The sequence below is a fragment of the Varroa destructor genome, unplaced genomic scaffold (genome assembly GCF_002443255.2).
Source record: "Varroa destructor unplaced genomic scaffold, Vdes_3.0 BEIS01000003.1, whole genome shotgun sequence".
NCBI lineage: Eukaryota > Metazoa > Arthropoda > Arachnida > Mesostigmata > Varroidae > Varroa > Varroa destructor.
Genome location: NW_019211456.1, coordinates 41,802,701 through 41,827,319, shown reverse-complemented (window position 1 = coordinate 41,827,319; position 24,619 = coordinate 41,802,701). Strand labels below are relative to the sequence as shown.

At 42.9% G+C, this 24,619-nt stretch overlaps 1 protein-coding gene and 1 long non-coding RNA gene across 3 annotated transcripts in view; one reads left to right on the top strand and one right to left on the bottom strand.

Moving 5' to 3' along the window:
• The window catches only part of LOC111248359 (glutamate receptor ionotropic, kainate 2-like), a 168,307-nt gene that overhangs the window by 112,839 nt on the left and 30,849 nt on the right, over positions 1–24,619 (top strand). Inside the window, exons 4-6 of the mRNA XM_086985576.1 lie at positions 10,028–10,197; positions 11,064–11,324; positions 24,432–24,590. Coding sequence (XP_086841702.1) covers positions 10,028–10,197; positions 11,064–11,324; positions 24,432–24,590 — 590 coding nt within the window. The remainder of the gene's footprint in view (positions 1–10,027; positions 10,198–11,063; positions 11,325–24,431; positions 24,591–24,619) is intronic.
• LOC147756966 (uncharacterized) lies at positions 1,213–17,860 on the bottom strand. Of its 2 annotated transcripts, XR_015325152.1 has the most exons (5): positions 17,574–17,860; positions 7,622–7,902; positions 3,409–3,642; positions 1,972–2,433; positions 1,213–1,506 (listed from the first exon to the last, which is right to left on the bottom strand). It is a non-coding gene; the product is annotated as an uncharacterized LOC147756966 (long non-coding RNA). The 2 variants fall into 2 exon arrangements; XR_015325151.1 differs by lacking the exon at positions 3,409–3,642 and having other exon boundaries at positions 17,574–17,856.

Sequence of the window (24,619 nt, the reverse complement as noted above, 5' to 3'; positions counted from 1 at the left end):
TATCCCATGTTGGAGCCAATGCCTTCTCGTCATGCACATAAACACCAATCAGTTTCTCATCTGTACGTGTCTCTATAAACATCGTATAACTGCACTAGTTTATCGCCATCGTTTGTCCTGGAACGGAAACAGCTAGACAACTAAGTGGCAGTTCAGTGATGAGACACCCTCTGACGGGCTGTGCGAAAACTCTGTATGCAGAACTAGTTAGCGAAGCGGAACCCAGAATGCCAGAGCCGATCAAGTAACCAAATAAATATTAGCTGAGCGGACGAAGGTCAACCCAGCAGCTGCAAGTGAAACAACGCTCATCGATTTCGATCGATTGATCTGTCAGAATCAGAGCATGCTTTTGATCGCACGCATAGAGTAACTCAGAAGGAAGATGAAAAATAGAAACATTGCTCGCTTTCGTAACGCTGTGTGGAAGAGCAGATTTCAAAAGGAACCCGCCCTTGGTTTAGGTTAAGTAAGCCTGGTGGTGGTAGCGCAAAGCAAGGACCTGCAAGAACTTGATGATGAACCAAGCGAATTGAAGTCGAAGGCCCTACTGCTTTAGAGTCCAAGCCATTCGCTGTTTTGTTTGTCTTCGTGAGATATCTGTCCGATTGGCTGCTCTCGTTCGCTATTTTTGCTCTGGGGTTGAATCGGCATTGATATTCGGTCTTACCAACGTTCTCCGGTGGCTAGGAAATGTCAACCTACGTCCAGTGAAGGTGTGTATGCCTGAACCGGCCTCAAAGATCGAATACATGCAAATATATTTACTATATTCGGTGGCAAAAAGGTTTGCAACTACGCGGGTTGTTCTTGCACCGGTGCCGCTGTAGTGCTGCGATATCCGTTTTCGGAACAGTGACACGGCCCACTGAATTGAAGGTCCCCCCGCCCTCCCCCTTCTCCCAAAAGCGCGATCCAGCAAACCTCGACATGAAGTATGAGTCGAGCTCAGAATAATATCGGAAATACCCGGTGACGCGTAGATACAGGTTGTCAGTGAGGGGTGTAGCTACATACATCTACTCTTCGGTCTAGACTACCTCACAATGTTACTACCTGCCTGTGCTTCAGCCCTCGATATTTGCATTGAATTTTCATTGCCTGCTAGAAGAACAGACTGTTTCCGGTCAACGACATTTTACGGTTGTATCTATAAGTGAAACGTGAAAAAAATGCGTTTTGAGATCGTAATAATAAACAAAAACTGTTACGTACATGCATTATATATATATGCTTTTATATATTATAGACATGAATAGACTCGAAGTGACAAACAGAAGTGATGTTCTTCGGCGCAGTGTAAAATAAAACCTAACTCTGAAGTATTATACAATAAAAAGTTAAGATTGTAGTTGATAAATAGAGCTGATTGTGATGTAAATCCTCCGAAGCTCGTCAGAGAGCAGAACGTAGAGCAGATTCGAACTAGAAAATATAAGCAGTCGCTTTCCCGAATTAAAATTGACAGGCGATCTAACGTCGGAGGTGAGAATATGAGGTGGCGCTCTGCAATAAAAAATGACGGCAAAAGCAATTGAAGAAATCCATATTGAATAGTTGGTATCCATAGTTGAAGAAATCGTTAATTAATTTGATCTATCGGGTAAACACCTAGTGGCTTCGAACAGAATCTGTAGTATGGGATATATATCCACTTTTATTAGGAAAGAATAACAAGCAGAAAGAGAACAAGGGCAGTGAATTACGTAACAACCGTAAATTGGTATAAATGCAAGGTCACAAGAATGCCTAGGTGATAATAAGCAATAACAACTGTATAAATCGTATAATCAGACATAATGGCGGGGCAGCATTTTGTGAGCTCTTGAAGACAGTGGGAGCAAGGCTATTGCGGTCTTCACCTCAAACAGTAAACGTATAACGAAAATCACGCCTTGGAAAGCATAAATTCGTTCAGAGTTGATTCGAAAGCTCACAGACCAGCTACGACGGCACACACAAAAAACATACCGAGTGCTAGCCATTAGCTAACGATAGAGACGCGGACGCCAGCCGTTGAGACCACTAGACATCTTCTTTGCTCTTGTTCCTCCGACGGTATTCTCGATGAACTTATCTAGAGGGTTAAATGGCAAGTGCTGAAATATTTGAAGACCGGCGCACAAAAATAACTTGAATAATGTACCTGTTATTAGGTAGAGGTCGCCTGCGTATGCGAACGCTCTGATTCCGAAAACAACACCAATCTAGAGAAAGCTTGATTCTGAAATTATGGTTCAATCTAGATACCATTGATCCACTTCTGATTTCCTCAGTACCATATGGATCCTAACATTATCAAGGACTGCTTTGCGTCCTATTAAATGGTGACGGTGGTCTGGCGGCGCATCGAGGCTATATCAGCGGTTATAGAATGCGATATTTTGGAAAGGGTGCTTCGATAAGCACAGCGGCCTCCTGGCTGACAACTAGCTGGAAACAACAGGAGAATAAGTTTTGAAAAAACTCCATTTATTTACCTTGATTCACAGATCAGGAAATAAGGACCCGGACATGAGAGCTGATGGTGTGCCATAAACACCATACGAGCAAATTATGGGCTGGGTCATTGACTGGCGAATGGGATTACAGGAAAAGGGTTGTGTTGTTGGTATAGTTCTAACGGCAAAATATTCCTAGTCAAATATTGGCTATCTAGTATTATTCCTTGCGTGCTTCGTAGTGTATACTGTTGATAGTCGATGCATGTTGGGTCTAGTGGACGCTTCACCTGGTGGTCGTCACTTTGCAGATGTTTAGTTGAAGCGTTACAATATTGCCGAGTAATCCAGTTGGTAATCCATATGCTTAAAGCGTTGGGATTAATCGACACGAAAAAGACGACATTCGCTAGTTGATAAAGCAATTCCCGTACGACCGCTGCTACCCGAGGTTTTGTTTATATGAGACACATGTACATATTATGTACATACTTGAATATGCATAGAATAACAGGCGAACTGCTAATGTTAAAGCAACCAGCTAATCTCTGCTAGATAGTCACACAATTTTTGTTGAAGATTTTTCGTGAACAAGCACAACATTAAGAGATCTCTTCCATTGCCAACTATGTTTAAAGCGCCAATTTTCAACGACGAGATAAAGGACAAAACGAAGTTAGGTACATATTGATGAAGTGTTTGTTCTGTGAATTCTTGAATTTGCTTAAAGGAAACATGAACAAATCTAAATCCTGCCAAGCCTATGTATCAATATTGAAGAAAATAAGATCTCCGACTCGTTAATAAAATGTCTATCAAGTTAACAAATTATACGGTATGTTCCTCTAACAACTTACACATGTTTCGACTTTTACGTCCGCTATTACTCCTGCACATTACTTCAAGCGGCTAGCCCCGCCTAACATAAAACAAAATATGCCTACGCGTGTCTTCGAACGTAGATTACCTCACATGTTCGTAGTATCCTTAGCAGGTATAAGTGATACCACTGTACTGTCTCTCTTTCTAATGATTGCAAGGCATCAGCTGCATTCTCATTAACATACATATCACAAAGCTGTGCTTAATCACGTTACGACATCAAAGTCCTGTGGACGTCTTCTGTCTGCGACGAGGGCGTTCGGCGCTGTCATCGTTCGTGTCGCCTGTCTGATTGCTGCCAACGGCAAGTTAGGATCTCCTAATGAACAAAAATGATGACTTATTTGGTGGCTAAGGAGGATATCGAAAGCTGGCGGAAATTACGTTGGGCTGGCAACGCGACCGTCATCTCAGAGACTGACCCTACACTAAATTTCGTCATGTCGTTCCTTCCGCCTCTCCCGCACATTCAAGTTGAATCAATTCCCAGTTGATTAATTTATTCTTCACACTTGCGTTACTAACATGCGTTGCTGCTACTACAACAAGCCCTATTCATTGGATGCGTGGAACAAATATGGCATCGCTAATCTCCATGTAACAAAGTAGAAGGAAAAATGGAACGAGGTGCCTATATGTAGGGGTGAGGGGAAACGATCTGTCAAACGTTAATTGCGTTTACGTGGCTTTTTGTACGATCACGCAGCTTTGTTCTCTCTCTTTTTGTTCATTCTACCGACTCCTCTATTGCACTCGTGCAGTCTTTTTGGCGTCACTTCCACCGTCATCGCCGTCAACCGAAAATGCGACTTACATCGTCCCGTTGGCCTTTATATTCACTACACCTGCGACCTGCCGTTCCAAGTCTCTGTATTTATTCGGTATATTACATTTTCTTTATATGCATCTGTGGCATTATGCGGACAATTGCGTTTGGTCCTATCTGTGCTTCATTCTCGTTGTATGAACCCCAATAGCTTTAATCGATCCATCAAAACAGAGGCGGCAGCAGCGGCAAGCGGACGGTGGTCTTGGGCTGAGCTGCGGACTGGCAACCGCGCAATCGTTAATCGGTCAATTTATTCCCATCCCACTCGTCGGACAGCCGTGTTCCCAAAATAAAAAAGACAAGGGGAAAGCTTTTCTGCTCAACAGGCTCCCATTCCTCCTTTTCCTCTTCCAGAGAAAAGACAAAAACCTGTGCAGGAGAAATCAGGATTCGAAGCGACTCCACCCCACGAAGCGCTTCTCACCAGGGGACCACAGACGCTTGTCACCTTGCAGTGCATCTTCCATTTTGTCTGTGGAGCGTATCACATCCGCTGCGTTATTATGACCTCGGAAAGACTCTCAACAGGAAGGGCAAATGAACAGTCTGTGCAGGCCAAAATATTCTGGTCGTTCTCAAGCAAACTCATATGAGAGGTTGCGCACGGATGCAGTTGTTCGCATACTACAATAGATATAACTAGCGGTATTTTCTGTTTTCTAAAAAGAGCCTAATTTTATATAGGTTCAATAGTTTCTGTAGCGACGGTATATAAAGCACTGATTGTATAATGTTATTGTATGAAGGTACGTGAAATGATCTTGCGCAATTTAAAGTGCGGATAAGCGGAACAAGTTGAATAGAGCGCGATTACCATAATTATCAATCGTTCTAAAAGCCAGATCTCAATGGTTGAAACGTCTGTTTGATTTCAGGCCTATTGTTTGTCCCGTTTCCGCAATATAAAACTATTTGCTTCAACTATAAATTTGATTACTTCTTGCGTTGTTCTCTATGTTGGCTGGCACGAATCTAACTGGGCTGGGGCAATTAGCGTTAGAAGAAATAAAGATAGCGGAAGATACTCAGAGTTTTTAAAAGAAATACCGTGTTTGTTTAGTATTATACATGCTACGTAAAATTAATCGTGACGGGACAGCAAGCACATTTACATCGTGTCAGAGAAAGACTCGTGCAGTAAACGCACGACGGTGCATGTACGCACACTGAAAATTTTCGAAAAGCCAGGTGCTGCAAATTATGCTGTATTGATTCCACTAAATTTTTCATTTAACCACATCAGCGTATGAACATTCGGCCCGCCTACTTCGTGTCACAGATGCTACGTTAAAATCTCTTCTGTTTCATCATCAATCGCTCCTCATGTACGGCATTGACTTGCCAGTGTATTCCTGACCACTCCTTCAGTTACCGAGTACGGCGCCCGTTGGCGCCAGGCATTCGGTTTTCGTTTGCTGTTACTTAGAGTTGCCATTGTCGTTCTCGTTGTTATGAGGTGCAGGCCGGTTGTTGGATCCGGTTAAATCCTGCGTTCTAGGGATTCAGTTAGTATAAGGGTAATGGGAAGATAACCGAAGAAAATGACTACGTCAATATCTTGTCGACATCGTCGCTGTGTCGTTTTTGAGCGATTGACAAGAGTAGCGGTTCTGTCGTGCAGCTGCTGATGCTGCTCTCTGCACACGAAACAAAGAGAGGTGGAGTTAGGTCTCTATGTTCTTCCCGCTGGGAAGTGTTGCTCTCTTGTCCCACTCCGGGCCCTAAAAGACTTGATAGTTGGAGCGGCTGGTTCCGACGGCGGCATCTGTTTTTGATGGCTAAATTACGTCCATCGTTCCTTTTTCCTTTTCTTTTGCTTTCCGCTGTATTCGTTATATAGAGAACAGAACATTAAAGTAAAGTACAGGGTACAACTGAGAACGACCTGCCATGGAACGAGGATGGGTCTTGGAAAAGTAGCTGTCACTGTATAATCTATGCTGCATCGTTGTATGAAAACGACTTGCTGTTAAGCGCCGAAAACAAAACAAGAAGGAAGAATTGTAGAGGAAACAGCAGAGCACTAGGTTAGGTTCGTTACTGAATAGCATCGAGTAGCGCGAGTTACGCTGCCCGAGTGTTATTTGTACGTTCTTGAAAAGGGACTGAAATTTTACATTCAGTGGTCCGACGATATCGCCGCGCGTGGCGCGGCACGTCGAAAGCCAATAATATCCGCAACGAGCACCCACGGTTGAAAGATGAACGTTCGCGTCACGGATCACTCGATGCCTACTATAAAAACACTCCGACGTGCACGTTTATGCGAGACTTCTACGCGAGCTCTTTATCGTCGTAGTACGAGTGCGATGATTAGTACAACTGTGGTCACTCCTTTTAATACATCTAGCTGGCATGAAGTTGCGTCGTTATCTTCAGCACAACTTCTTAGATGTGTGGCTGCGCAAATGCGCTTGCGGAAAGAAGGATAGGAGGGTTAGTCAGTACAAAGACAAGCAGGCAACTGACTTCTTCCGGCTTTGCCTGTTATCAGTTGAGGAGGGCTGAGACGTCGGAAATGACCGGGCTTTGCAAGCTTAGGCCGCGCTCCACTAGCGGCAGATACGCCACCAGCTCCTGCTAAAGATGCAGGACACTCGAAAGCATGTGAAAAGAGAGAGGTGGAGAGATTCGGATTCAACTGGTGTCCTCAGAAATGACGAATCAAAGAAAGGGCATTTTCAGCTCGACCGTAGACCTTTCACAGGGCACATTGCTAAACCAAAATTTGACGAAGCAGTATAAGTTCAACGCTGCGTCAACTGAGAAGATAGAAAGCTGTAAAGATTTATAGAACAATCTTAAATAAGTAGGTTTACAATTCTTGATATTAAAATACAGCGGGGGAATATTGCGACAATAGCTTCATTTTTCGTTATTGTTTTTTATGACTGAAATTCAATCTATCGACCATGGCAGGGCCATGGTAAAGCGACAGACGATGCTCGAGTTTCGCTAAGACGTTAGACATATAATTATTACAATTTTCCCCTTTTTTTTTTCTTATCCGCCGCTTTGCGTTTGTGAAATAATTTTATAAGTAACTTGACGGCGCGATAAAGCGACAGCGTCAGAACTTGTAGCAAAAAATGCCATATCCCGTCTAGAATGTGTGCTTTAAACACAGTACTAGCAATATGTCATTATAAGTAACGACAGTTTTGCTAAGCTCAGCGCCGCCTATCCGTGAATTACTAGAAACCTATTGATAAGGCGTATCCATTTATGCGGCGCCTCGGATGGCTAAGTTTCTAGCGGCCCAAAGTCCAAAGACCACACCTCCAAGCCCCGCAACATGCCCACGCCCCTATAATAGAAAAAAAACTTGCAATATTAGCTCCTAATATAGTATTGAAGCCAATTCAATCTAACAGGCAATCGTCCATCAAGGCTAAATTCCTCTGTGTCGGTGTAAAATAGGTCGCATTTCAAGGCATATGAGTGGACATCGTTGTTCGAAAATACTCACCTCATTCATCTTCTCAGACGGCTGTGCCTACTGTTGACGGTCTATCTGGGTGCAGTTCATTCTTCTGATAGGGGTGGGAGTTAGTAAACTTAGGTAGGTGAAGTTGCATATGTCGACAGAAAATGTCTCCTTGTGTGCCTGCGCTTCCATCGCTCGAAAAATCCTTAGCGTTGGCCAGAGGCACGTTCGTAAGGACTGTTAAAGCGGTTATATGGAGAGGACCACCGAATAAGCTGGCTAGAACCACGCGCATACGTGATGTCTTCGTGTGGGCAGTACGTCTTTGGAACGTGGTTGATGTAAAAAAAGAGACACATGAAGGCACAGACTAAGCTATTAGGTATATATATAATATCCAATAGCACTGCTACTACAACTGCTGACGCTTCTGTCACCCCCAACTGGGGCTACTTTACGCTCTCAATTAGACGTGTGGTATATACAGCCGACATAGTTCATGTGTTTTCCTTTTTGTCTATTCCTTGTATCATTTTTTCTATGACCGGGAATTACGAACTAGCTACTCATCGCTCGGTTATTCCAAGCCTGGCTGCCTTCCAGCCCCGAATGATCACTGTCTTAGATCCCGTAAGGGTTTGATTAGAGAATGCAGGTGCCTGCTTCTTCACAACCGATTTACTTTTATGTGTGGCGCTAATTTCTAATAGGATCTTTAGTACTATCAAGGACAGCAGCAGATGAATTAAGCCATCTTTGCGATGAATGTTTCGCGAGAGGGAAAAGGGTCGATTCCATATTTCTCAACTGTCCCCCCCGCCGTGTGCGTAGGCCCATTGCGTATTACATTTAATACGCTTTCAATGACACTTTGCATTTCCTGTTGTGTCGCATGCCTTGGCCAGCTAAGCGTCCCTTCTGCAAACGCAAAAACAGAGAGAAATTAGCAGCCTGTTGGCAATCACTGACTTCACTGGTTGGCATTCCACAGATTCGCATCCTGACCCATTCTTGGTAACGGCATGACATGGATTCGTGGCATGCCATAGGACTGCGCAGGATAATACATTGCCACTAGAGGCCATCCAATGCACATCGGGGCCTTCCGACCTCTTGATAATCTCTCCAGCCGCCCACAAAGGCTCTCAATATTAGGAACCGATTTCGGATAAACAATGCTGCGACCATTTACGATCGCGACTATAATACAATGCATATGTTGTATGTTTGGGAACCGATCCGGGCATCTAGATTGAATTGAGTGAAAACAAACGGGAGAACTGAACCCTTATATCGTGTTTGGGCCCTTTCGTCCGAACGCGACAAGGAAGCCAAGCAATGAACAATTCTTCTACATAATTGAGTGGCATTATAGAGGGCAAATATATATATACGAGATTAAATTAGAACAGGCCGTGTACTTGCGTTTTTGCATTGAAAAGCATTGACCGCCTGCGGTTTACGTGTGATATCAAAAAAGCTATAGAAGAATAGCGTGTGCTATTTTATCAATAATGGGTTTATATGAACAATAGTAGAGGGCATAATGCTTGTTATCGGTTTAGTCAAGCAAATAATAGAACCTATTAAATAAGTTTTGTTATGTAAGATATCAAGGAGGGCACAGCCTTATACTTTGGTTGCCACAAGTCGGTACAGACGGGAGGGAGGCCCTGGGTGCAACTTGGATCAGAGTAGATAATCGAGGGTTCTACATTTCCTATTCGAAGGATAATATACTGTGTATCTAGGTTGTGATGGGATTTTGTTAACATACGATGAAATTTTGAGACGGGAAATCCGAGTAAATGCACCCTGCGATTTTCCAAGCCGCTAGACATGGCTCAGTGGAACATCAATCATACATGATGTTCTCGTGAATCGTACGAGAGATCAATTTAGGCACGATACGCGGAAACTACCTTTTATTATCAATAGTTGATAAGGAAACACACGCGCTAGCCTCGTTAGGTTTACCTTGCTTCCTAAATTCCAGTTGATACACTGAACGAATTGGGGCTTAGCTATACTGGAGTACAGCGTGGACTTTACTACCGTACGTATAAACTCCCAAACGCTTTTACCCTCACTACAAGCATTTCTGTCTGCCCAAAGAGCGACGGTCTGTTACCATAGAAATGATGTAATTTACAACGACAGTGATAGCATCTAGTTGGCAATCGGGCACCAGACACATAGCAAATGAACACATGATTAAATTGGCAAGTTGGTTAGTCATATGTAGTGTATATCTACATTTTAAATAAACACGAATCTCATTTTGGTATTTAATAGCGTTGTTTGTAAAATCTGTCGTCATTGCTCGTGGAACTGCGCCTTTATACTCTTTTTTTTTTCAAAATGGGTGAATACTATTGACGCTTTACATTTCTAAAATTCCTACTAGCCCTGTTGTTTGTATTTGCTTTTGCATTGTCTAATTTTCAGCTCTAGTACGTTTGCAAGAGATACTGAAGGACGCTACACTGATGAAGGAGAACCGAGTGACGGTGCGTCAGTTCGAAATTGGAACCGAATATCGAAAAACCCTTAAGGATATTGGCAAGACAGGAATCAAAAATATTGTACTCGATGTACCGATAAGGAGTCTTTACACGGTATGTAGCAGGTTTACTAGCCAAAAGGTGCGCGTGTCTGGCGAAACGTACCGAAAGGAGCCACGCATGTTACGAACATGGCGTACTAATCATTACATAATTTTCCGTCAATGGAACAGCATCAATCGATATCTAAAGTGTAGTAACTGCGCAAAATCATACGTAATGGAAAACTGCTACTTCTAGTTTAGGTTTCCAGAATTAGCTAGGCACAGTGTTCCTGTTGACGGTAATAATTGCGACCGACGGCAGGTTGTGGGACAAATTTTGCAAGCAACACCAGCAGTGAACTGATTCCCGGACGCAAGGAGGAGAATTTTTTGTTTACACGGAACAAATCGTTTTCAGATGAAATGAAGATGTACGCCACCTCGTACCAATTTTGCCGAAAACAGTTGTCTTTACAGCCGTACCCCTAAAGCCAATTTTTTATTTGATCCTTGGCTAAGTAGGCCGCGCCGATACATACTCCGATACTCACAGTCAGGGTCAAGAAATATACCTTCTACTCCTCCGACAATAACTAATTGGCTCACTCATTCCTTCAGCCTCTGAACACGAATTCTAGACAATAACAGGATCTTGTTGCATAACAGGATGCAACAGCTCTATGAAACATTTAATATACTGATGTGCATAGTTCTTCCTGTGCTGCGACCTTAAGTACCACAGTTTAAAATTCATTTTCAAAACGATCCATTCCAGTTTATTTCAGTTATAAACCAAAGCAAGACTAGAAACTAGGCTCTTGTCAGCGCCTCTTGTCCCACCATCGTTTTTTCGTTCATCTATATCTACGTATTACATGCCTGTTGTAAGTTTCGCCTCTTCATTTCTATGTGTATCTATGTATTAATGTACTGCAGGTGCTAAAACACGCTCAGCAAGTGGACATGATGTCCGAATATCATAACTATTTCATCACTTCGCTAGATGCGCACACCATAGATACCGAGGACTTCCAATATGGCGGGACGAATATTTCTGCTTTTCGTTTGATCGACTTCTCATCGAAGGAAATCGACGAGGTCGCACGCGATTGGATCCAACGGCGACATAGGTTCTCGAGCAAGAAGTCTTCATCGGTACAGAGCAACTTCAACACCGGTGCTCAAGATTTCTACAAGGTAAAATAGCTTATCGAACAAACAAAAAACCGACCATAGCTACTAGGTCTATTAGCATCATTACGCGAGGTCCTCTAAGAACGCGTTTTATGGCGCATCGCATCGATTCCAGAGAAGCCTATGCCAACCATTTTTTCATATTTTGATTTCGAACATTTGGCAGTATGCAGATTTACACCAAAAGGGTTCGTTAGTCACAACAAAAATTAGCCGCGGTATAGGGAGAGCCATTTGTGTAGTCAGAGTAAGATCTCAGAGTCAACATGTACCCAGTCTGAACGGGCTGGGAGAAAAGTTGCAAGGTAAAGTTGGCATACACTCCGTCCAAGGCCGTCCGACTACACAGTCGGAACGGTATTCAACCGCAAGAGTGGTGCCATGATAAGGCTTTAGCCATTAAGCCTTACAGTCGTGTCTTAAATGAACTCAGCTAAAATGATGGCCCAGGCATAGAAAGTAAAGCCGGCCGGTCGGCTGACGAATCAAGCAGCTCTCAGCAAATGCGACAGGCTGGTAAGACAACTCATGGAACTTTGAACCATTTTTAAGTGCTAAAATAGCTTCAAAACATGGTACAGTCTATTTCTCTTTTTTTCTCTCTGCCCTTAAGTTTAGGGATAGATTTATGTCTATCCAGGTGGTCAAGTCTGTATTTCTCGCATCCCTTTTCGAGCAACTGAAGTTTTCAGATATCCGTTTCGCGTATCAGTCCTTGGCCTCCGTAAGCCCGTTGCTACTTAGACGTAAGGTGCATCCGCCTTCTAGATTGGTGCCACGAAAGAAATAAAGTAGCGTATTGCTTCTGGACTTGAGAGGTGTTTGGCTAGATATGACAAGCGAAGACGAGCAGCAAGGGTTTTATTAAAAGACCCACCCACCTTTCTTGATGGCGGGAGCCGGTTGTCGGTGAGCACCACGTCAAACATACAAGAAACAGCATATGTCGCGAAAACTAAGACTGCAGAAAGGAAATTTCGGCGATGTAGAGTTTCTGCGAAGGGATACCCCTGAATACTGGAATTAGCTAGAAGAAGAAAAGAACAATTACACCACGACAACGAGTTTCCGCAGCTCTAAGGAAAACGCAATGCGGAAAAGCAGCTAATTTCTTAACAAACGGCAACTTATGATCCTCACAGTCTAAGCTTAGAGCCCACAGAGGTGTAATAGCAAAGATCGTAAGGCGGGAAGCTGTTCATGATAGGAGCAAGTCTTTGCTACTCGAATAAAGCTAGCGGAAAATCGAGCGGCAGGGTGGAGAATTTCTTAACTTGAGCACCAAGAATGTAATGCCCTGGCGGTGCCAAGGCGTCAAACAGCTGACTTTGGTCGTTATCTTTTCATTTCCCTTGAGTTAGTCAGGAAATAATTGGTTAGCTCCGTAACTGCGGACCACAGTCAAAAAGACAAACGCGGCGATAGCTTTCGTGATTTCTGCACCTGTTAGTTTATGCGGGTTTCATGAGTGCCAGCTCGTGATAGTGTATTTCTATGTGAGTCACAAAGAAGGACGTTTCCGCGAGGAAACACGAAGCTTTCGAAGACTGACTAGTATAGCGACAACGTTAATCCGTCAGATAGCAGTCGGCTCTGTTACACGACATGCGGTTCTTTCGGTTTGAGAGGCCAATACCTTCCTTGTCGCTTACGAGCCTCACAAATATAGATTAAATTGGCCGCTAGGGATCTGGTCTGTATACCTCAACGATCACCATCCTCTTCATTATGTGCGTAAAAGTTGGCTTCACAAGACTGCCTACCATACGAAATATATATTGCTCCAAATAAAACGGATCGTTTACGCAATACTAATTTCTCAATCAGGCTCATTGCTGTAAATAAAACTTTTTAAAGCAAAGCCATTGCGACAAACAGGCGGTAGACCAACACGGTCCATTTTAGAACCCTTCTAGTAGGCCATACAGATTCCTAGCGGATGTTTGTATAGCGTCAACAACAGTATTACTGGCAACACCATTAAGATTAGCAACACGCGAACTTGGCTTAGATCCTAGGCCCGCTTTATTGTTTCCTCTTGTTCCTCCTATTCGTGCCTATGTTATTAAAAGGTTAAATCATACTTAGACATATTGTTATTTTAAGTGGCTAATGCACCCTGCCCTTACTTAGCTGCAGTGACACCAGACATTATGACGTGGCTTATACCATTATTATTTTGTGTCCTAAGTGTCAGAGGCAGTGCCCCTGAACGAGCAGCAGATTGGTCAGATTAAGTGAAGATGGTAGAGTTTGAGCGCAGAAAAGATATACAAAGATAGAAATAGGACGAGAGAGTACCTTAAAGAAATAGCCTCTAAAGTTTCGTCGTCAATTCCAATTTATGTATAATAGCTACTGGGAATCTGCGTGTCTCTATAGATGTCTGGTCTTGTATTCAAGCGCAGCCAACATGTGTGCTTTAGCCACTCGCAGCGTCGACTACCTGTACGGTTATGGGCGCTAACTTGATATGGGAGGGCTTGCTATAGGAAATGGTGTTTTTTTCTGCCCGTGTATATATGTACGGGTTTATCAATGCACCTGTGGACGAATGAGTGCGGGTTAGTTTTCTGAGAACCTGCCCGCTTAGTGTGATTTCCGTGGAGGACCGTGTGGCCTTGTCCATCGCTGCACAGGATATTGGAGATTTTTACGGTTTTTCTGCCGTGAAACATTTACTCTCCTTTGAGGAAACTCGCTTAAAATATGGCCCTAACTCTGCGAGTGTAGGACTCTCGGCTCATCATTTTTCGCGTACACGTTTCCAAGACTTGCATTAGCTTGGCTTCTACTACACGGACGATAGTCGTCTTTTTTTGCCCTTATTTTTGTTCGACCCACAAACACATCAGCGAGTTAGACGCTCTTCGAAACTGTTATTTACGGCTCTTGCGCTCTTTCAGGATAAAACGTAATTGGATGATTTCTTCTGATCGCTCGCCGTCAAACGCGTCTCTGTATTTGTAGTATGGATAAAGCGAGCACATATTATTAAGCCAGTGTTTCTAGATTTGTATCATCAATTCATATGACGATTTAGACAGTCAACGGATCTTTCTCTAGATGGCTGTCATTCTAACATCATCGTTTAATGTGTAACGCGATAAACCGACCAATATTTTTGTATTTATAGTTCGAACGCTTTTTTTAATTATAGCGTACCGTGTTCGTCATACCTGTCAAGTTTCTAGCTTTTTTTTATCACAACTCAGCTCTGTTGAGGTTTTCAGAAGACAATTTTGGTGCATGCAAGCTACGAACTAAAGCTCAAGTTCTGTGTATATGTACTGCTTGTATCGCATTTCGTACCCATTTTGATCCTGTGTTACCTAACAACCACTTGTGCACCCACAGGTGCTTCATATTCTAGCGACTTACCAACTAGATGCTTTCACGTTAAATGTCTGAGATTTTTTCTCTTCTCCACGATGCCTTTTTTCTAACTTTTATACAACCTTGGGCTTTCTACTGCATCGTACGACAACTGCACGCAAGATCCACAATTGTCGAATTGAATGATTGGCAACGTGAGTTCGTCAGAGAACACCGAGTTCATCAAAATGGCGAAGTTTTTAGGAGGAAAAAGTTATCGCCTGATGTATATATATACGTAGGCTTTATAGATGTTGAAGTCCGCGAGGATGACGGTACCGACTTCGGTCGTAAGCGATTTTATTATCGGCGTTTTTAACCGGCAAACGACCGGTCCTCGGTTACCAAACGCACAATAAATTTGAGCACAGTTTTTCTACAAGCGGACTGATTCTAGTTCGCTCGCTACTATTTTTTGATGGGACGGACGGCGAGCCAGACTGCCAGTATGATCGCCATGGCCTTCGCTCCACAGCGGTCTATAGCCGCTGGCGCTTATCGTTGATAATTAGGCGTCACTGACTAACCAGGCGGCAAATCCCTTTACGATTCGTTTAGGGTAACTACGGTGCCAGTGCTGGTGGTCTGTTTAGAAACATCATTTCTAAGAGGTGATGGTTCGCAAGGAACGCCGCCATGATTCTACGTAGTTCCTGCCTTGGTCTTCGGTATATAAATGTAATATACTGCTGAACGCTGCAAATTTTTTTCATCTCTCATGCATACCCCCAGTAACGTAGTCTTAGCAGGTAGCCAGCAGCAAGAGCTAGAACATCAAAGCGTGAGTCAGAATGAGAGGGTCTGGGACGGCATAGACCTAAAGTCGTACGCGAGATCGCAGTCCTTTGTTTCTTTCTGTGTAGTTAGGAACTGCTTGAGCAGGGGCGGAGTAATCCATTGGTAGGCGGATGACCATATTGTTCTCCATTGGTTTGTTTTCGAGAGTACGGCCAGGCTCTATTCTGCTAAGCCTAAATACTTTCGTTGTCGCGCTAACGAAACACTTGTCTTTCTGTTTTCTGTGTACCTTTTTTTCCATGCTACTATCGCCTCTGCCTCGCGATCACTTCCGCATGTGAAGAATCTAACGGTAAGTACTATGCAACGCTGCCCTTCATTCTATAATTTTGGAAAGAGAAAAGCGTAAGTAAATACTTCCAGTTGAACTAGTAGAAAACCTGTTCTATTACTACGGAATCGTCTCATATCGCAGTAACCACTGTTGGAAACAGTCGAAAACAGTCATCCAGGCGATTTTGTGATGAGCGTGGAAAGCCTTGTAACTGTACGTAATTGAAGTAATAATGTACTTAATTAAACACAAGACTTGCCGTCAATCTGCATATGAACGATCCGATTAAAGTTAGAGACCTTGGGTCATAAGGAAGTCAGTCAAGGGGTGCGCGCCCATGTAGGTAAATCAAGCAATGTCACCTAACGTGTGGACGATCCCATTGCAAGCTGTTCTTAAACAGATCGATATGTTAGATCGGTCGCTAGGTCTAATGCGTATGCTCTTGCCAATAGAAGTTTTTTTCCTTGGAGTCTGCTGACACCTTGTTAATTCAATTAACACTGAAATGTTGCGGGCAATCCTTGAAAAATGCCGGTCTGCCCGTGTGTATGTAATTTTAAATGAAATGAGCTTACGCAAGCCCAAGCGCATCGCAAGTATATAAATTAAGTGGCATGGCCAGCGTTGAGTGTGCATGGCTAAAACGTAACCGTTTATACAATCTTCAAATTTATGATGTGTTATATAATGTTTTTAATTTGTGCCTTAGCTAAGATTAATAGTTCTTCCAAATGGCCTGTTATTGGACGCCGTTACTAGCATCCCAAAGTAGTTTCTTGTAGCAAGGCAGGGGTTCTTCCGTTGCGTAACGTTTTTGGCTCTCGAAGACAGCTTTTAGGTGTATGAGTTCGTAGGATAGGATAGCTACAGTGAAACAAAACCCGGCTTTCTGGCTCCTTTGGCTAGCTTTAGAGCAATGATGCATGTTAATTTATTTGTTCCCATCCATTACTTCTTTATTCTCGTTGCCAGGCCGAGCCTCCATTCTTCGAAATCCTCAAAGCTAATTATTAGGTAGTGCAACCAACATGTCAGTGATGTATGCAGTCCACACCCCCCATTCATTGTGCAAACATGCACGAACGCGAGTCAAGTTAGCGTGCAAACAAGCGTACACGTACATACAGCACGCGGAGTATGATATGTAGCTGGAAAGCAAACTGCCTAGCCCACCCTGATACGAATGTCGGACACAGTAACGGATTCTGCATGTTAAAAAGCGTTACCCATATGCGACAACCGATATATCAACCATTTCAAAGTAGATATTGAACTTTCAACTCAGTATCTCAATTCTGTATCATTAACGGGCAGTTGAGGACAAAAATCGCTTTATGGTTAAGCTTGGGCATCGATCTCGTAGTAAATCTTAATATATACGGTTTTTGGATTGCCTTATTAAATTGCGGTGTGATGTCTAGAGTTAACTGTACAGACCGTGTAAGACTGTATATCCACTGTATGGACGTAGTATATAGATAAAACATTTTACGAAAATGTAGGACTTAATTGTTGACATTCTCTAGATCGGTGAAGATCTCAAAGATGACCACCTAAAGAAAAAATATTTTCAAATATACCAGCTAAAGAGTCTAACATTTTAAGGGCTGTGTCCAGTAGATTCTCGATACTTGGTGATGTTAAATTCGAAATCTCCCACAAGCAGATGGGGGTCGCTGACTTCCAACTATATGGCATAAATTTTACTCACAAGTAGCAGAACTGAACAATGTATATAGTAGCTTAATAGTTATGCGGGCCAACTTCTGTCAAATTTATCCTAAGGAACTTCCAGCGCTTACCTGGCTAGCCCGTCGCTTACGTTCTAACGTAGGTTCTTTCAATCGTTTTTCGTCACTATTAACAGTAATGTTTCTTGACGCAATGCAGTTATTCTATTTGGTCGAACAAGCGTCGCGTACAACAGCGTGCCGCTATGTTCCGTCGTTGAAGCCGATAGGATCGTGCCATTTTCAATACTTTCCTCTTCCCTCATGCTCGCTTTATCTTATTTGCGCCTTCTCTGTTGCCTAGTAGCGTGCATTCTAACTCCAGACGTCTATGTGTTAGCGTGTCAGGTTGTTGTTATTCTCAGTGGCTGCCTTAAAGCTCGTTTGTTTTCCAATAGCGACAACAGATAACGTGGCGCGTGGGAGAAAGAGATAGAGAGAAAGAAAAAGTAAAGCTAAGGGAGTTATATGCCTACCGCCAACAAGCGATCTGTCGTCTCATCACGTTCTTCTCTACTTCTCTCCCTTTCCGCCCAGCCCTCGAGCTCCGTCGTCTTATAGCCTTTCCGCCCCTGTGCGACCTATTCTCCCGTAAAGGTTCCAAGTCTCATTGTCGATTTTACTCAGCACGACTTTGCGTGACGTGCTACTTCATCAAATTATTAGATAAGATGACTTGGCCGCTTACACGTACGGGAAACACGGAAAGGAAAACAAGAGGAATTAAAAAGGAAAGCGTGAAAGGATGACGGGGGCTAGGATGCAGATCTGAGCAAATACTACGAGCTAAACGACAGGTTCTTCATGCAGTTTAGGTATTATAACACGTGGTTACCTTTACTTGCTGTCGCCTTCTTACCCCGTTACGTATACTTGTGACGCATCATCTGCCATACATGCGATATATAAATTGTCATTTTCCTGTTATTACTGGGCTGACAGTTACGATAAGCTGAGCGCTTGACAACCCCTCGCACAAGGGACTTGAAGGAAAAGGACTACATATGAGAGAATACTTCATATATGCGTTAGAACATCGCAAATCCGTCAGATATGTTTGTCGATGCTCTGCCTAGCTCGTTGTTGAAGTTACCAGAATTGCAGTACCGTGGTAAGGCCAGGCAAATACTGTTAGACCTTCTCTGTCTGAAATATCAGCAAGCAACAGAAAGTATTGCAAGATATGGGGACGGCAAAACGTGACAAAATGTGTTTTGCCTTATAGCAGTTGCTTCCAGCTGGCTTTGTTTCGTTAAATATACCATGCCATCTTTCGCAAAAGAAATCCGGCAGGAAAAGCACCTCATAAATGAAAAAAAAGTGAAATATATCGAAATATTAAAAAAGAGTCCTGAATCTTGTGACTAGTGAATCTAAAAGGTAATCCAGTGGTAGAAGTTGGTAATCTTTAATATTAAAAAATACAACATTAGTTCATGCCGACGCACTAGCCTGCAGTATACCTAAAAAAGTTAGGTTTCTTTGCCTAAAGCATTAATATGGTATCACTTTTATCGAACCCGTTAGAAAAGTTAAATTTAACAAATTCCTACAGTTACTTGTAAGCGAACTACCAGATCTAGTACATTATCTTAATGCAATGACCTAGAGAAATCCTCGAAGGGCTTTGAAGATCATGAGCATAAGAAACACAAAACCGTAAACGGAAATATAAGTTCGTAGCAAAGAAGATCTATTCATGCTAGGTCTCTTTTGATATCCGTAACAGCGCAGTGGTAACTATAATGTTTGTGTACTAAACATGGTAGGTTCAAAACCTAACATAGACACGTTTACCACTGGGGAGTCAGCCATATGAAGCAATACCTAACGACCTTACTGGAGGTAAAGTTTAAAATTTTATCTAGGTTTACTTTAAGTTGCAAAGCCTATGCACGTATTATTCATAGTTATTATTATTCGTCACAGTACAAACACTGTAGTCTAGGACAATCATATTTAGTAACTCGACACACATTCAATAGACGGAACTTGAAAAGTTGTATAGCATGCGTCCTTCAGATTAATCATGCCATTAGGCCACCTTTCTTTTAGTCCTCGTTGTACCTTCCGTACATATCCATGGTTGTTTCGCAAGCTTATTAACCTTGAAAAATATGAATTAGAAGGGGCCAAAAATATCGCTGTTCGCAATCAGATTTACTCACCTAGTAGTCTGAGCTTAAGGTTAGGGCTGTTGTTAATCCCAACAAGCTGATAAGAACAGACTTGTGACAAAGAAAGGGCTTTCCTACGGTATACAGCAGTTGACACGAAAGCAAACGAAGGATTAAGAAGAAAAAAAGCTGTTGGGAGCAAAAATTAGTAATGTATTAACTGGATTGGATCTAAACTGTATTGTTTACATGTCAATGCTGCGACGTTGTAAATCATCCAGTTGACGACAGCGTCAAGCGTAATTACCGCACTCTGGGTAAAGATATATTTTTGAGAGCGTACCGGGCTGGGGCAACGCGCGCAATTGTAGCCGCCGCTACATCAGTCATTGCCGAAAGCTCGAACCTCGAAATACAGAAGCCCTTCCCATACGATAGAAGCGCAATGTGACCTCCTCACGTACGTGCCCCATGGCGAGTCGAATTGAGGGCAATGCGGCTAGCCTCATCTCTAAAGAGAGAGAGCGAAAAAGCTCAGTGCTTGCTACTTCACCGAAAAGGTTGCTGTTTATCGCAGACAGGTGGGAACGCTACCGTCAATGCATGGTGTGAGTTTTCTTTACTATACGACCCCGTTACCACGCCGAAAATCCAACCTCTCCGGAGGATTGGTTTATGAGCCTGCCTTCAGCTTATTGGATTCGTTCGTCTGACCGGGATCTCCCTAGAGCATCCAGATCACCAGAACCTTTAGATGCTAGCGCGCACACACATTTGCTTACGCACCACCACAATGCAATACCTTTTTCCCAACTTGGATCTGAACGTTTCTCTGCCATTCTCTATATACCATGCCCGACGAGACCGTTTTCTATTCCATTGTCTAAAAGCAAACTAATTATTTGAGCGGGTGTCGTTAGAAGCTAATTTGTTGCCCTTTGACGTTGACGACAAGACATAATGCTAGCCGAAAACGCTGCGTTTGTATCAACCACAACGCGTACAGCTGCGGCTGTTGTTGTTGCTGTTATTGTCGTTATTATTGTCCAGTAACAACTTTGGGTTCGTTAAGATGAGAGGGAGTTGTGTGTTTCGGTTGGCGTTCTACAATGCTAAAATACTAAATGGCCCCGTACAAATCGCTGGATTTGTTGATTGATCAATCAACTAGCATATTAAACATAGTCCATATGGGGAAATGTCAATTTTTGCTTTATAATTCGTGTTACGAATTAAACAAAAAAGTAGAAGCCATCGACAACATGGCGAATGTTTAACAAAGTGACACATTCAGGGAAAGCTAGATTGGTCTACAATTAATTTCTACCTATGACCCCCAACTAGCTGGATGTTATTGTATCACATTGAAAATTGGATTTTCGATAGAGAGGAAGCAAATGTTTAAAGCGAACCGCCGGAGTAATAACTTTTTGAACGGAAATTGGACACTGATAGGTCAATGCCCAGATAGGTAGAGCTTCTCCAAATGTCGTGCACCATAAAATCCCTCGAAGCGAAGTGCGCATCTCCTATATAAGATGGAACTGTGTAGAAGTTCAGACTAACTTAACTAAGAAGGAACTACTAAGGAAATACGAACTCTGAACACTTCGACTATTTGCTATTTTATGAGAACGTAGTCATGAACGAACTGATAGATATAAAGCACACTACATTTTGGTTTAAGCAACGACATAGTTGCATATCGTTCTCATGCTTCTGCAACAACAGTGGCTGCACTGTTTCTTATAGGTCGACTTTAAGTGAACGACAGGTAGGCTGAAAAAGATTGCTAGAGATGTCCGTTTTTAGCAACGGTCTAACCGAGTAGATATAGGTATCCAGATTCCACAACGTCCGTCCCCATAATACCTATCTAAACCGCTCGGGAATTCGAGCCATTTTTTATGGTGTACTACCCTGTAGTGAAACAAAAAAATATCATCTACATCTGTCCTCCTTGTATTTTTGCAAGCATCGCGATTCTTTGTTCTTTATATATGCCCCTTGATTTCACCGCAACCCTGCGGTTAACGTGTCCATGTGTCGCTTACTTTAGGGCAGTGCGTACTTCACGTGATCTACAACTGTCGTAAACAAGCATGTACGAAAGAAAGGCCCTCCACAGACTAGTCAACAAGGTTGAGTTGACAACGGCAGCAGCAGTGGCCAACATTGGTAGGAAGTAGAAGCTTAGAGCTTACCCGGTAAGTGGGATAGTCGTGAGCAGTAGCGTTCCTGCTTGAGTGGCAGTCGTTCTCCTCGCTGTATGAATACAGGCCGGAAATAGCGGCACAGGAAGATGCTCAAACGTCAGCTCAACTAGCTCATAGAAAAAGACGCAAAAGATGATGGCCTGGCTATTGCTGGTGTGGAGGTCATAAGGAATACGAGGAAAGGCAATGAAATACCTAAGGATTTGTCTGTCAGGAAAGCATCCACTCTACTTTTTTGAAAGCCTTTCCTGCAGTCAAAACCCTGCATGGTTCTTTTTCGTATCCTCTCGCATTTCTCGACCGTTGCCTTCGTCCCCACCAGATGGACGTTTCAGGTACCCCGTCGTTTCCCGGAAAAGAAGAATCGGCCAAGGGCCAAGAGGCTCTGCTGGGTAGTGCAGTGTCGCCCCATCCCCGTAATTTCGTAGTATCATCACGAACATTTGCTGTTTTATGGGGTCCAATGTATGTGCACTATACGCCTGTGCTCCGCTGAACTCTCGTTCGACCGGCTCTCGAACCACTCAAAAACGGCGTTTCGCTTGAGCTGTGTGAAACTTGTCGCAGGTATGCTGCCTCAGCCTCTCCCGATGCTACATAAAAATACAAAAACCAAAAAAAGAAAAGATTTCAATATGCAACTAACTGGTCGTTGATACTGTGATGCCTACTGCTGCTGCTGCTGTTGCTATTGGTCGTGAGACATCTGCTCGTAGGACATGCATAACAAGCTCACTATATAACAATACGAGACAATCTGAAACGGGTAGGAATACGTTTCACCTACGACGTCTTCCTGTGTATAGCATTCTCATTAACACCAGACAGTCTTTCACAGGAAATACTCGGATAAGGTCTGTCGTGCGCATAACGTGCCTGTCAGATCAGAAGTGCACTTTCGTATTTAATCTATCTGTATTCATGTATAATGACATTTGGAGAGAGCAAAATTATATTCCGTCTTTAGTACATACAACTTGGGCCTCTTTTGTAATCAGTATTAAAAAAATACTTTTAGCATCAGCTTGTTGTTTTGTCAGCGTTAGCAGTATGACTAGATCTAATCTTTTCTAGATCGAGATATATTATAGAGATGAATTGTTCTGTTTTACCTGAGCCAGCGTTTCTATTATCCAACTCTCTAATAATAAATGTCACGTATATCTAATAGATAAAATAAATAAAACGGAAGGGCGGCGTCGATAACTTACGTTAACTTCTATTATTACTAACATCATTATTATTGATTAGCTGAAAGCAATGGCTTTTTTTGAATGAACGAAAGTAACTGATGGATCATCTAATGTTCGCTTGCTGTACAAACACATAATAGTAACAATGGTATATAAATATATAATATAAGTAAATAATAATGGTAATAGCGATAGAGAGAAATGAATCTATCGTATACAATATGATGGGTTTACGCATGACTTTTTCGACCATTTGTTCAATGTATGGTCAGGTCTGTTCTCGTCAACTTTAGATGTTAGGCTTCAATTCTTATCATTAGTGCGGTCGAACAGACGAGAAGTAATTATACACATTTTCATTGCATCACTAGTTGGCCGCCATAATTGAATTTGCGATGGGGCACAAACTTACGTCCGTTTTGAATGGAATGGTATTGAGCAGACATTGTTACGCTTGGCGCCTTCTTGAGGCATACCACGCAGTCAACTTTTTTTTTCTGTGCCTTCGACCGATATGGCGGAAAAGGTTTCGAAACAAGTGTTGAGCATGCAGCATTTCATTCAGTTTGTACGTACCCGGCATTTCTGTTTTTTTGCTTTTGTCTCTACGCACATGGAGACCCTGGGCAAAATGGCGTGAGCGACTGGTACCACTCACCGGAATAACATTAACGCTTGATTTTCTGGCTGGATTGCCAGGAAAAACCAATGTGCCCTCAGACTTGCGAGTGGGCTAAAGAGAAAAAAGTTTGATGCAAGAATGCTCGATTGATTTCCCTAGGTACTCAGCCGTTGATGTGTGTGCCATATTCGAATGGTTGAGTTTAGCGGAGCTCCCCTACCCTGGAGAACCATATCTTAGCGTCACCCTTATTCACCTACTTTCGACTTTTAATATACAGACATCTTATATAACTCTAGCCTCTTAATATTTGAATCGTTGAATTATTTTTATGGCAGTATATAGGGCATGAGATTTTACCCATGCAGAGTATCTACATAATACAGTTTTCGAGGCGAGTGAATAAGAAGCACAAACAAGTCTTTCTTTGCAGAATCGCTTGTGACATGAATGAGATGATTGAGGCCGAGTTGCTTCTTCGACAATGCCGTTCGTGCGGCATGGTACAACTGTCGTAAGTTTTATAATTTAACAGTGACAGTTCGTTTCGAGCAGTCTTCTCATTCTCACGTTATGCGTTGTTTGTTTTGTCCGTTTTCTTCTTCTGTTGCCGTCTGGTTTCCGCTGTTCCGTTGTCTGACCTTCTGTGTGTACTTTACCATTACGACTCCACTCCATACGCCGTCGTACCATCCGTTGACCTTCGTGCGATGGCTGTCGCTATTGTCGACGTCGTTGTTGCCGTCGCTGTCGACGTTCCCGTCACCTTCCGCCTTCCGTAGACCAAAGTAGCGCTGATGTACGATGCTGTGAGGCTGTTCGCCACTGCCTTGAAGGACCTGCACCCGGACAGCGGGCCCAAAATTCAGGTGGCGCCCCTATCATGCGAACGGGAGCACAAATGGTCTCAGGGGAACGCATTCGTCAAATATATGCGGATGGTAAGTGTAATTAACATAACAGACCCACA